At 42.6% G+C, this 14585-nt stretch overlaps 1 protein-coding gene across 5 annotated transcripts in view; it reads left to right on the top strand.

The window, feature by feature from the left end:
• The window catches only part of robo3 (roundabout, axon guidance receptor, homolog 3 (Drosophila)), a 345220-nt gene that overhangs the window by 286241 nt on the left and 44394 nt on the right, over nt 1–14585 (top strand). For 2 of the 5 annotated variants that reach the window (XM_072238366.1, XM_072238370.1), the window contains exons 17-20: nt 5937–6131; nt 7933–7956; nt 10043–10085; nt 10184–10332. In XM_072238366.1, coding sequence (XP_072094467.1) covers nt 5937–6131; nt 7933–7956; nt 10043–10085; nt 10184–10332 — 411 coding nt within the window. The remainder of the gene's footprint in view (nt 1–5936; nt 6132–7932; nt 7957–10042; nt 10086–10183; nt 10333–14585) is intronic. The other 3 variants (XM_072238367.1, XM_072238368.1, XM_072238371.1) reach the window with 3 other exon arrangements.

Genomic DNA, 14585 nt, shown 5'->3' on the forward strand with positions numbered 1-14585 from the left:
TTATTGAAGCTGTAGTAACATCAAACACCATTAAATAATGAAATGTACTGTATTTTTAATGATTAGTAAATTATTTTAAAAATATGATGCAAAATGAGTCAGTGTTCAGCTGGAGGCCGTGTACAGCCCAGCTTGATGCATCCCTTTACAAATAATTATTCTTTGAAGATAAATTAAACAATAATTTCCTATCATTTAGCCGTGCTGCAGTGCATTAAGCCTTGGCCACATGTTTGCATTTCACTGCATTATCCCAGTATAGAGCAGTATCCCTACAGGAAACAGTGAGCAGTGATCCAATGTTTCTTCACTGGGCTGGGCAAGAGCTGACAATCCAGCCCTGAAGCCTCTGCTGTCGACATTCCTTTAAATCTATAACTCATCTCCATCTTCCCACATTACTTCCCATAATCTCCACACTTAAAAAGAATCCATCAATCTCGGTTTTGAAATTTTCCAGATTTATGTTCCACAATTCCATTACTCTCCATGTAAATAGAGGATTTGTAATCCAATTTCCTCCAGGATAAGGTTGTGCTTCTCAGTTGCAAATTCCCCCAGCAGAGAAGCTAGCTTTGCTCAGTTTAACTTAGTTAGTTCTTTGACCATATCCAGCACCTCAACACAGCCACCTGAAGTGCTGCAGCAGGATCTTCACAAGGGCTTCATTACACAGCTGCTCAAGGTGGATCAGAGCAGCAGAGAAATTGGTTTTGGTTAGGTTTGGAAATGGAAGTTGAGTGTGATGGGAAAGGTTAGGTAGGTGCAAACATACAGTTTAAAAAATGGCTTCTTACCAAGCTGAAAGTAAGAAATCTAATGTCCCCTCGTGGAACATGTTTATTTATGAACAGTAGTTGGCATTCGAAGAATGGGCTGGTGGGTAATCCTGGAGGGTTTCTGCTGCAGTTGTATTGCCAAAAAAAAGAAAAGAAAGGAATTCCGTCACCACACTAGTGAGGAGCAAAATGATTGCAACAACTTGCTGTCATGAACCCTTTGGATCAGTGGAAAGCCCCCAAGGCTTCCAGATTTCGGCACTCTACTTCACGTGAATATTGTTAATTTACCAAATTGTGGCTTGTTTTACCTGCTAATTGATCCCTGAAGATTTTACATGCTGTTTATTGGTAACTGTGGGTTTCTTGTGCGGCCTTGTACTATTTAAGTTATGCGCGCTGAGCACTCATCGTTCAGTCTTGAACTAGCCTCCCATAGTGACATTCGTTCAGAGTGACCTACCTTTGTTGATTCTTCTGTGAATAAGTTCACATTTTTTACTTGAGCCTTCAGTTACTCCATGCTGAGGTTCGCTAGCCCGAGGTCATCGTTACACTTGCATTGAGTAGCCCTTAACTTGTAAGTATATGAGCTATTAAGACAGGTTTTGAAAGGGGTACAGTAGGTTTTAATTATCTTAATGGAAGAGAACATGTTTATTTTTTAATCATCAATTATCAATGATTGCCTGCACTCAGAGGAACTGCATGTCTTTACTGAAGCAACTTGCTTCTGTTAACTTGAAACTTGGGAGCTGGAATGTTTGCATACAGTAGAAAGAGACCAGGGCAAGATTTCTGCTCAAATGGAAACATATTGGATAGTCAGTCTAGTAAATCATACTCTGGGTCATATCCCAGACACAGCCGTGCCTAGTGTAATGAGACGTGGATAACACAAACACATTATACGCAGCAGCAGAGGTAGACCATTCAAACTGAGCATTGTTCTCTTCCCTCATTTGGGTAGGTTCTCAAACCCATTATACTGATTTTACTCTGTAACCCCTATGGCCTTTAATAAACTAAAAATCTAAATCAGTCATTAAAATGCATGATCAAGTTATTACAGTATTTTGTTGAAGTGAATTTGTTATTTCCAGGGGCCCAGTTCTGATCTTCCAGCCAAGATGGTGCCAGGCTGTGGTCTCCATCGAGATCTCTGCTCAGACTTATTTATTTTGTGGGTTCATAGGGATTATTTTGGGGACAGACAGCGAGTTAGGGGTCAGATTAAGGTTTAGCGATAAGGGATTTGGGGAGTAAAAGGCCTACGTTTTGAAGGCCAATGACGATGTGGGCAAGTAGGGTTGCCAATTGTCCCGTATTAGCCGGGACATCCCGTATATTGGGCTAAATTGGTTTATCCCATACGGGACCGCCCTTGTCCCGTATTTCCCCCGCTAAGATAGAGCATTCCTATGAAACCGTTCGTAAGCCAAAATGGCATAAAATGCAGAAGCAATTACCATTAATTTATATGGGAAAAATTTTTGAGCGTTCCCAGACCAAAAAAAACTACCAAATCATACCAAATAACACGTAAAACCTAAAGTAACACTAACATATAGTAAAAACAGGAATATGATAAATACACAGCCCATATAAAGTAGAAATAATGTATGTACAGTGTATCAGAATTGGGAAGATTAAGCCAAAACCGATTTGTAGAAAAAAATTGGCATGTATACGCATGCGCACACAGGTGCCTGCGTAAGGCTTCACGGTCATGGTAGTCTTTCTCGGGGTAAACACAAGTGTCCCGTATTTGACTGCTACTTTTGTCCCTTATTTGGGAGTGAGAAAGTTGGCAACCCTATGGGCAAGAGACATTAGTGGATAGTGGACAGATGTCAGGCCAGCAAGCACTGTGGACAAAGACCAGTGAAGACGAGGGCCGATGCCCCAAAACCACCCCCACTCCCTAGAATCGGCGGGATCAGAGATCTGTGTGGAACGAAGGTACGAGAGCCAGTGACACCCTAGGTGCAAGTCAGCAATTCCAGAGTTTGAGGCTTGGAGTTCTGGGTCCTGTCATCAGTGACTCCTGCGGTTGACGTTGAAGACCTGATCCTGAAGGTTGATCAGAAGTCGAGGCCCACTGGCAGAAGCCCTGAGTCTGCAGGTCTACTGGGGAACTCAGAAGCCTGGAGGCGGCCCTGGCCCAGGCTCGGGAGACTGTCTGTGTATGTGAATAGGTGTGTGGGTGTGTTTAAGGGAGGAAAGGGGCTTGTTTTGCTGTTGTTGTTTTGTTGCTGTTATTCTGCTGAACATTGTGGGCATGCAGTGCTAGTGCTGGAATGTGTGGGTTCACTTGTAGACTACCATTTCTGTTGGTTGTTAATACATTTCACTGTATGTTTTGATATACCTGTGATAAATATCTGAATTTGACAGAACATTGTTCCACTTTCATCTGGACTTCACCACTGGAGAAAACACATCTCTGGATTTTATCCATTTACTCCTTTGCACCATCTTCAAGGACACTAATTACACATCCCTTAACACCTTAGTTACACCACATCTCAACCCTCGAACTTCACTTATACCACACCTCAACTCTAGAGCCTTAATTATACCGCATCTCAATTCAAGAACCTTAATTACACCGCATCTCAACCTTCGAACCTCACTTCCACCACACCTCAACTCTAGAACCTTAATTATACTGCATCTTAGTCGAACCTTAATTAACCATATCTCAACTCAAGAACCTTAACTACACCACACCTCACTGAAGCAAGTCCAACCCAAGTTTAAGCGAATGTTCCTCATACTTTAATCATTTGAAGACTGTGTTGCTACACATGTTGAAGGCTGGAGGGGTTGGGAGTGGGAGGTGGACTTACATAACCAATGTTTAGCTCTGCAAACATATCTGTCTTAGACGTTCTTTCCCTTCCTATGAGGATTTTGACTTCTCATAGTTGTGCTTCTAAGGGTTGCCTTATCTGCCCACTGCCACCTGTAAAATCCGAGTAATAGGTGACTGTGAATTCCACTTGGTTCAGGGGTATTACACCAATCCTTTAAGATATGTTGGGGTCACACAAAGGACAAAACCTCCCATATTATTGGACAAAAGGAAGGATTCCATTCACACTGAATGAAAATTCATGGAAGTGCACTAAGCTTCTGATCTGTGTTGTAGAGGAAGGGGGTTCTTTAGCATGCCGACCAGTCAGCCTCGCGACCTGATATATAGTCCAGAAGCCAGCCTGTCAACCCACCAAATCTGCACCAACCTTCAAGCACCTAATTTACACAAATTTTCCCCTATTTATTCTCTCACATACCAACTCTGCCTCATTCTACCACTCGCCAACACAGTAGGGGCAATTTACAATGTTCAGTTAACCATCCAATCTGCCTGCCTTTGTGATGTGAGAGGGCATGGAGCACCCAGGGGAAACCTATGTGATCACAGGGAGAACATGCAAACTCCACACGGACAGCACTCTAGATATGGGCTAAACCAGAACCTCTGGAACTGTGAGGCGGCAGGTTCATTCGCTGCTGCATTGTGCCATCTCCTCTTAAACTCCAGTTGTTTCCCTTGGAACACAAGAGGCTGTGGGAAGATTCAGTTGAGGAGTATAAAATCAAGAAACTCCTCAATAAATGAGTGGAAAACAGATCTAGTTCTATTGGAGTGCACTTCAAATCCAAATGGGCGCAAACTTAAAGTGATTGGTGGAAGGATTAGCGAAATAGATGAGGGGAGGTGAGGTTGTTGGTCAGGGGTTCATGAACTGAAAGGATGGTTGAGGTAAAAATTATTATTACACTTAGTCAGTATTTGGATGTGTAATTGATAAATTGTTTAATTATTTTCACATGTACCAAAGTACAGTGAAAATCTTTATTTTGCATGCTATCATTATAGACACATCACATCAATTCACTGAAATTATCCAAAGGAAAAGCAACAAGACAATACAGAACAAAATTACAGAGAAGATGCAGTGCACACAGACAATACGGTGCAAGGGCATGCCAAGGTAGATTGTGAGGTCAAGAGTCCATCTTATCATACAAGAGGTCTGTTCAGTAGTCTTACAGCAGTGGAATAGATGTTATCCTTGAGCCTGGTGGTGTTTGCTTCCAGGCTTCTATATCTTCTGCCCAGTGGGAGAGGGGAGAAGAGAGAACGTCCAGGGTGGGAGGAGTTTTTGATGATGCTGGCTGCTTTACTGAGGCAGTGAGTATTGTAGACAGAGTCTTATGGTCATGGGCAGAGCAGTTGCCATACCAAGTTGAGATGTGATTGGTAGCAGGATTATAGAAGAACCTGAGGGGAGGGGAGGTTGTGGGTCAAAAACTCACTAACTGAAAGGATGGTAGAGGTATAAACCCTTGCCGCACTTAAGCAGCATTTGGATGTGTAGTTGAAGAGCTGGGAGTTGCAAGGTACAAACTATCCTGTGCTGGAATATATAGAATTGGAATCAACTTTATTATTATTGACATATGTTGTGAGATTTATTTTTGTGGCCACAGTACAGTGCAATCTATAAAATATACTATAAATTATAATAAGAAATATATGCTGTATAATAAAATGATAAATAAGTAGTGCACAAAGAGAGCAAAAAATACTGAGGTAATGTTCATGGGTTCATTGTCCATTCAGAAATCTGATGGCAGAGGAGAAGAAGCTTTTCATAAAACATTGAGTGTGTGTCTTCAGGCTCCTGTACTCCTCTTCTGATGGCAGTAATGAGAAGAGGGCATGTCCTGGGTGGTCCTTAATGATGGATGCCACCTTTTTGAGGCATCGCCTTTTGAAAGGGTGATAGAGCTGGCTGAGTTTATAAGCCTCTGTAGCGTTTTCCAATCCAGTGGAGTGGCCTCTCCATACCAGATGGTGAAGCAACCAGTTGAACATTCTCCACAGTACATCTGTAGAAGTTTGCTAGAGTCTTTGGTGACATATCAAATCTTCTCAAACTCCTCATGAAATACAGCCAGTGTCATGACTTCTTTGTAATTGTATCAATATGTTGGGCCCAGGGTGGATCTTCTGAGATGTTGACACCCAGGAACTTGAAATTGTTCACCCAAGTCAAATTTCTGCCCCACATTTTGTTTACTTCAAGTGTTTTTAAATTTGGGCTCTTTGGAAGCTCTTCTAACCTTTTCATCTGCCCCCAGATCCATCCTCGGACCAGGAGTCGGTTCTCGTGGAGGACAATGAAAATGTCAGCCTGGCAGAGCAGATAACTGATGTGGTGAAGCAACCGGCATTCATCGCTGGCATTGGTGGCGCCTGTTGGGTGATACTGATGGGTTTCAGTGTGTGGCTCTACTGCCGGAGGAAGAAAAGGAAGGAACTCAGTCACTACACTGGTGAGGAGAGATTATACTCAAACAGCTTGCATTTGTGTAGCACCCTCAGTTCTTCATTGGAGTACTTGATGTTGAACCATATGAGTTATTGGGACAGATATCTAAGGGACAGAGAGATATCAGGAAAGAATTACATTTCTGTGGCTGAAGGCGCAGTTAGCATAGTGGACAGGATAACATCAGGTCTCTTAACTGGAAATAGTTGAGTGGAAGACCCTCAGTTTTGAAGTTTTGAAGGTGGTCGCAGATAAATTGAAATGAAGCCAAACAGGATCTGTGAACATTGATGTAAAGCTGGGGTATTGATAGCCTGGGAGCCAGAGTAGGTCAAAGGTCAAAGCTCACCCATACCACAGTGGTCTCTTCAACATGCTTTGGAGAGTAGGTTTAGCCACTAACCCTCTTCTACCACTGAAAACAGGTGAGCCCCTCCGATGGCCCCTGTTAGAAATGTGGTTTGTTGCCGCCTGTCACTGCTGGCAGGTTCTTGTTTCTTTTTCTCCTGACTGTTGATACTGGATGTGATAGCCCCATGAGCCCTACCTGCAGCAACAAAGTGGTCATCCTGCCACCACGCCAGGCTAAGAAGCAGCAGCAAGTGTATGGCAGCTGAGCAGGAGTGAGGTTAGGCTTTAACAGAGCCTCGTGGGACTGAACTCACCGACAGGCCCTCCTATTAAAGAAGCGAGGACCAGGGATCGCTCCTGGGATCTTCCTGGTGAGTGTGGCTCAGCGGCATGTGAAGTTGAACAGGCTGCTGCTGCTGCTGAAACCTGTCCTAGAATTTTTGTAACTGGAGCTGGACAGTGACCAATATCTGGGCTTTCAGTGAGTCGGAGCTGAAAATCTGTTTGCTTTGGTCCTATAATTTCATCGGCAGCGTGGACCATGTCCCTGCTGACATTTATAAATGAAGCTGGTGGTGACCCACCCCCATCCCACTGAATTTATTCTGCATTTGAGGTACTGCTACTCTAGTTCTGTAGTTGATATTAGGAGTTTGATACCACCTGGGACCCCTTCCAACCTCCCCAGATGTTCTTGCCTGACAATAATAATGCTTGCACAATATCTGTTCTTACTGTCCATTACAGCACTAACCAAACTCATCACTTTCCAGGTAAGAGAACCTGTCCTTAAGGTACTGACTTTAGGCTGTTCAGCTGATTACTGCTCCAACATACCAAAGCACTGCAGTGACTCCCTCCAGGTCACTGAGTAACACTGGCAATGACAGTTCTGTGCACTCCCTCTGCCTGCTCATTAACCTACAGCCGTATGTTTGCATAAATTGTTGTTACTCCTCAGTCTCCATTCACTAACCCAGAGAGGGCCAGACAGCGGTCCTGACAGAAGGCACTTGCTAACTGGACCTTCCTGCAATGGAAGCGCCTCTCCTCTGCAGGATCCCTCTCAGGGTACAGCTGAACTTGCATGCAAGGCTCAGCCATGCACGAGTCATCTGCCACAAGGTGTGGGGCACAGCTGGAGCTGTGATTCCATGTTGAACTTAAAGCTTAGCCAAAACAATATTGGATATTAGTGATTATGCTTTTGCGATTACCGGGTCCCACTTTGATCAAACAAGATAAAATCAATTTCTATAAAAATCATTGGAATTCTATTGTTTTCTTTCAGTCTTTAACATTGGGCATTATCTTGTTACCACAAAGGCTTGAGGGTGTATTTGAAGATGGACCAATATCCCTTTGTGAATATAGCCAATTAACAGCATGAGCTGAGTTACACAGAGACCACTGCTTCCACTGACCATTCTCTTTCTCTCCTCTTCCCTTTACAGCTTCTTTTGCGTACACACCAGCAGGTATGTTAAGCAGTCATTTTATGTTCACTCATATTTTGAATTGTTTCCTTGCAGTCTTTGGTACAAAGTTTGCAATTTTGAAGCCAACCAACAAAGCTCCAAATGTCATAGCGTTCCCCAAGAGTCATAATTGCATTCCACGTTTGACACAACAACGTGTGCTTTTTTTCAACAAACACAAAGACATTACCTCAACCATAGAAGTTCAATGCACTCCTATAAAAGAGCTGCAATCTAATTCTTGGCTGTCATTTTAAATTAAATGATTTCTCTGCAAGGTAGCTCTTCAATCAATTTTATTCAGTGTATTGTGAACCCTTGTGATGTTGCGTTAAGTGCATGCTGGGAGAGTTGAGCTATTTGGAAACCTGATGACAAAATGGTTGTCTGTCAGCACTGAGCAGAAAACTGGTCAATAAAATGGATTTTCCTTTCAAAGAACTGCTGCAAGCAAAAAAAAAGCAGAGAAATGAATTAACATAGATCAATCAGGCTGGATCTGAACATCAAAAAAATAAAAATGTAGTGATTTTTATTGCATAAAATAATCTTTCAAAAAGACAGATGATTTAACATTATGGACCAGTTCCAGTTACCAAGCTCCAGCAATTCAACCTCCACAGCAAACTTTTTGACAATATTTATTTGATGTTGTCTTGTCCTGTGATAGAAATTATTCATGTGTTGGGCAATAAGCCTCACAAATGCCAGGTTTGTGGAGTGCAACGTCATGTCTGTGCCCTTCATGTATTCTCAGAGAAGGTTTTCAATACGTATTCCTTTGCTGTTGCAAAGGCTAGTGTGCCATTTACTGTTGGTAATGAGTGCAGGCAAAATAAGAACTGTTTCCTGAGATCGGAACATTCAACCTTTTGCTCCAGTTAGCTGCCACACCCAGCAACTACATGCACCAGAAAATTGGATGCACACAAGACTCAGGTTGCTAACTGAATTGTTTCTCTGTCAGCACATTGCCTGATCTCAAATGACTAACACTCTAGCATGTGCATCACAGCCTACTAGCAGTAGAATGTTAGAACTTGTGGTCTTTTCAACTTCACTTTCCAAAACAGAAAACCCAGTAAGTCAAGACCTGTTGTAACCCACAACTCACTGGTGATAGTGCCTGATATGGAGAAATACAGGATATGATTTGGCAGAATGGGCAATAACTAACCTTACCATTGTAATGTTTTATAGAACATTTAGAGCTGCACTTCAAAAGTGCTTTTACAACCTCAGGACTTCCCAATGCATTTTACAGTTAAATAGCAAATGACCACACTGTGATAATCAGTCTTAGAACACAAGAGAATAGGAGCAAGAGAAGGACTCTTGGCCCCTCAAATCTGCCCATCATTCTGTATGATCATGTTAATCTATGCTGGTCTCTTCTGCACCAGTTTCCTATAACCCTCAATTCTTTGATCTTACAAATATTTATCTTAAGTTATTTATATTTAACGATATGGTGTTCAGATCATGGGAGGCAGAGATTCACTACCCTCCAAGATCATATTTCATATTTCTGAGAGAATAAATGAAAACAAAAAAAAATGTCAGCTAAAGTATAGGGAATGCCCAAGGTATAAAGAGGAAATCTCTGCTCATTTAATTAGAGCAAAAGAATTTTTCATAGAACCTTTGGGAGGGCAAATGGGCTTGGCTTAACATCTCATCCAACAGTGCCTACTCCTGCAGTACCGCACTAAAATACCAGTTTACTCTTTGAGTGCAGAGCCTCACTGTTACAGATGAACTATCAGTCCTGTAATAAAAGTTCAGCACTTATTATCATAAAGCCACACAAGTAAAGAAAATGCTCCCAAATTTTCTTGATAGGGATAAGAAGTCACTTAGAAGATTCCTAGAGATTTTCCTAAATTGGAATAGATTTGTATCATCCCTCTTGCTTTGCCTCACCCAGAAGCTGCCCCTGTGGACAGTGACATCAGTATGAGGTTGCATTCTACACTGGAGTAGGCCGACCTTAGACCTGCAAGTGTGCAAATTCACTCTTATGTTTTTGTGTTCACTATCCTATAAGCTTGCTGTAAAGATTTAACTGGTATTTGCTTTCATGCAGTAGCTTTTCCACACGCTGAGGGTTCAGGCATCAGCAGTAGCAGGTAAATTACAATCAACTCATTTTAAAAAGATCTCCTAGTGGTAGCTTTTAAGTAGTGACACCAAGCTGTGGTATTCACCTACTGAAATATCCTCCCAGACCAGGAATCCTGGGCGCAAATGTCACCAACTACCCCTGGCTGGCGGACTCCTGGCCAGCCTCCAACCTGATGCGGAACAGCAATGGAAAGGAAAGTTCTGCTGGCTCTTGCATAGCAAAACATGAAACTGCTGAGCGGTTCTACAATGGTGAGTGAGGTGATGGGTTTGCACAGGGTGTCCATAGAAGCAGCCAAGGCAACTGTCAATAGATGTGTGTAGGTTTTAAATATGATGTCCCATATGCAGTGTTCAGCATTTTGTGGGGAGGTGTGAGCGATCTCAGATGGAGAGTAGAGAGCAATATTCATAAAGACTATAGGCTGTTTCAGTGGTCACAGCTTTTTGCTTTATCGCCATGGTTCCCAATAGGAGTGCAGCTGCTTGGAAAGGTGGCTTTAAGGTACTTATTCGAGTCATTTGTGTAACCAATTGTCAACACCATGGCATCAGAATAACTAGGAGATAACCACCACCTGCCCACTCATGAATGATCAGTCAGTATTTCTCCATTTTGATCCATGCTGTGGGTGGGAGACTTTAATGTTCATCGCTTACAGTTACTCATCCCGACCAAGATCCAAAGGACATAACTATGACTGGGCCAGTAGCCATATGATTAGACAAGCAACATGAGAGAGGAAAACCTATGTGGTGCCATTCTTAGTAATCTACCAATCACAGGTCAATCTATCCCTGACAATAAATGATATGACTGACAACTGTGCAGTCACTGTGGGCACAAAGTGCTGAATAATGAAAGAGCTGTCAGATGTATGAACATCATCATTCTGAGCACGGCAGAGTCCAGAGTATGATAGAAAGACCAAAATATTCTATTACCTGACATCAAGAAGTGATTGTGAGCTGGACTAGGTGAATTCGATGGGTGCTGGACATGTCTGCAGTTGTGCTTTAGACTTGTGCTCCTGAACTAGATGTCCTTCCAGAAAAGCAATTCCAGTCCACTCAGCACAGTGGCACTGATGACAGCAAGAAACTTCACGGTTTTGTCATGTCCATAAAAGATACGAGTCTAATTCCTTCTCCATCAGTCCGTAGCAAAGTTATGGGGAAGGGCAGGATGTGATCAACAGCGCTGCTAACCAGGTTGATTCAACAGTGCCCTGCCTGTTGATGGGTTAAACTGTATGATCTTCCTATTTCTGGTCTCTTTAGCACGTAGCACAGCTAGCAATCCTGAGATCACAACCATGGAGGTCCTGTCCTTTAATTTAGCACCTAACTCCCAGAACTCACTTTGCTGGACCTCATCACCCCTCGAACCATGTTACTGGTACCAAAAGGGATCACAACCTCTAGCTGCTCACCCTTTGTTCCCCTAACCAATGAATCCCCTAGCTCTACAGCTTGCCTCTTACCACCCCCCTGCCCCTCTCTACAGCCACAGAGCCAGACTCATTCCCAGAGATATGATTGCTGTAGTTTTCCTCTACTAGGTCATTCCGGCATGCCGCCACACCACCACACCACGGTATCCAAAGCAGTATATTTATTGTTGAGGGAATGGCCACAGGGGTACTCTGCACTGACTGCCTATCCCCGTTCCCCCTCCTGACAGTCAGCCAGTTACATGTGTCCTGCACCTTGGGAGTAACTACCTCCTGTATGTCCTATCTATCAACCCCTCAGCCTCCTGAATGATCCAGAGCCCATCTAGTTCTAGCTTCAACTCCTTACCACCATCTGTTCGAAGCTGGATGCACTTCCTGCAGGTCTAGTCATCAGGGACACTGGATGCCTCCCTGCCTTCCCACATCCCACAAGAGGAGCATTCAACTATTCTCTCTGCCAAACCCCACTGCTCTAAATGTGCAATAAGAAAGAATGAATTAAAAAAATGAAAAATTCTACCTACATCCTATGCCTCTGCTTGTTGAAGCCTTGATGAGCCAAAGCCTCAACTCCCCACTCTATCTGGCTCACTCACACAATGGCTGCTCTGCTTACCTGCCTACTTTTTATTGGACATTGCCAAGTACCTAATTATGCGCAATCCAGTGTCTTCTCGGGAGGTGTGGTGCGCAAATTGTGGAAACTGTGGCGCGCAAAATGGAGAAGTTCATTTGAGAAGTTGTATGGATTACTAAGATTAGAACACCAGGAATATATGACTGGATGGGACTCTTTTCTCCAGAGAAATGAAGATTATCTGTAAGAGTTATCTAATATTATGCTTAAGGCACCAGACATAGAGAAAGACTTTCCAATAGAGGAAAATGAAAATCTGGCTTCTATTAACATAAGACAGGAAACCATAGATTATGTGGCATATTGAGGAGAAGATTCTTTACTCAAGTTTCTATCTACATCAGAGCACAAAAATGTCCTTTGTCAATTTTGCAGTCAACCAGCTAAATCTATAATGGTGACTGTTCCTTCTTACTTTGCCTGATACTTTCTGTCTTTGAATACTCCTCTGCTCCAATGGTACTGTCCTCACCCAGTCCATTCTTAATCTCTTGCAGACAGAGAATCATTCTATCCCATGCTCACACCCTCATCTCCAGAATACTGCAATCTTTGTGATTTTCATTGCCTCAACACCCTGTAAGATTTGTCACCTGTTTCATGACATCCATTGCAGAAGGAGCAAAATTTTCACCAACTAAGTATCAGCAAGACCAAAGTCAGTATCTTCAAATTCTATACTTTGGTTCCAAACTCTTTTCTCCACCTGTGCAACTGTCTGAGGCTAAAAACAGATTGCAACTTTGGCTTCCAATGTAATGTTGAGAGATGACTACTACAAAATGACTCCATGATTAAGACTGGCCTCTCTGGCTACATAATGCTATTGTACTCTGACTCTCTGTCCAACTGCCCTCATTCAAACTCTTCTTACTTTTCAGACAAACCTTAAGTCTCCTAGCCAACTGCCCACTTATTTATGTGCACAAAGTTAAATGTATTAATACTCTCTAGCCCATATCCTATTTCACACTGCCCCACACATCCTTACACTGTCTCATACATCCACCACGCTCACATTGTCTCACATATCTGTCACCCTCACACTGTCCCACATATTCATCACTGTCACATGCACCCATCATCTGTTCACCATCTCACACACTCATCACCCTCATACCATCCCTCACATCATCCCCCACACCATCCCTCACACTGAGCAACACATTCATCACCCTCACTCAGAGCAACACATCCGCCCCCCTCACAATGCCCTACACACTCATCACCTTCCCCCAGTGCATTCATTGGCTTGGCTTTCTGACCAACAGTACATCCGCTTTTATTTTTCATCCTGTTGAAGTTCTTCTATGCCTTCTTATCTCAGTAACCCCCAGAATCCTTGCAATCTCTGCATGTTTCCATTCAGTTATGCATGTCCAATATCATACAATCTTGGAATCAAACAGCACAGAAATGGGCGCATTTGACCATGCCATCCGTGATTCCTATCTGTGCTAATTCTGTTTGCCTGCATTAGGCCCATTTCCATTTGCTTCTTTTCTATCTTGGTCCAAACATCTCTTTAAATATTGTAACTATATCTAACTCTGCCACTTCCTCTGGCAGGTCTTTCCACAAATTTACTACCCTCTTGGTGCAAAGCAGATCTCTTTTAAAGTTGTCCATGTTCATCTGATACCTGCTGCCTCGAGTTTTGTGACTCCCCTCCCTTAGGAAAATAATCTATCTGCCCTATCTATACCCTTCATTATTTTATACAGGTTTATATATTCAGGGCACCCCTCAACCTCCTACCTTCTAGTGAGAATAAACCCACTTCTAGAGAAAATCTCTCCTTATAACTACAGCCCTCCATTCCAGGCAACATCCTGGTGAATCTCATATAAACTCTTTCTCCTGCTACCACATCCTTCCTTTAGTGTGATGACCATTGCTTTCAGCTGCTTAGGCCCTAAACACTGAAATTCACTCCTGAAATCTCTCCAATCTGGTTGATTAATCTCTAAAGTAATCTCTTAAATCCTCCCCCTTAACCATCTGTCCTAATATGTAGCTTACATCAAAGTTTGTTTGTTAAAGTTCCTATAAAAAGTCTTGGATGTATTATTATATTAGATAACATATTGCTGAGAGTGGGTGGAATGTGGAATTTATTACCATATGGAGTAATTTTGCTCAGTCCCACAGATAAATAAATGTGGAGGTAAATTAGAAAATCACATGCAGGAAAAATATACTATACATATGCTGGCAGGAAATTGTTCATTTCTGTTTTAATTACCAGGAAACACCAATTAATCTTGTGCTGTACATTCCATGTAGATTTCTGTATCAACTTGTCTATACAATGGACTGAGGACATAATATTGATGTATGAGATAAGGTGACCGTCTTGTCTATCAACATCCACCAATTGTGAGATTGAGAAAGATTAAGGGTGCTTGACT

The sequence above is a fragment of the Mobula birostris genome, chromosome 20 (assembly GCF_030028105.1).
Source record: "Mobula birostris isolate sMobBir1 chromosome 20, sMobBir1.hap1, whole genome shotgun sequence".
Taxonomy (NCBI): domain Eukaryota; kingdom Metazoa; phylum Chordata; class Chondrichthyes; order Myliobatiformes; family Myliobatidae; genus Mobula; species Mobula birostris.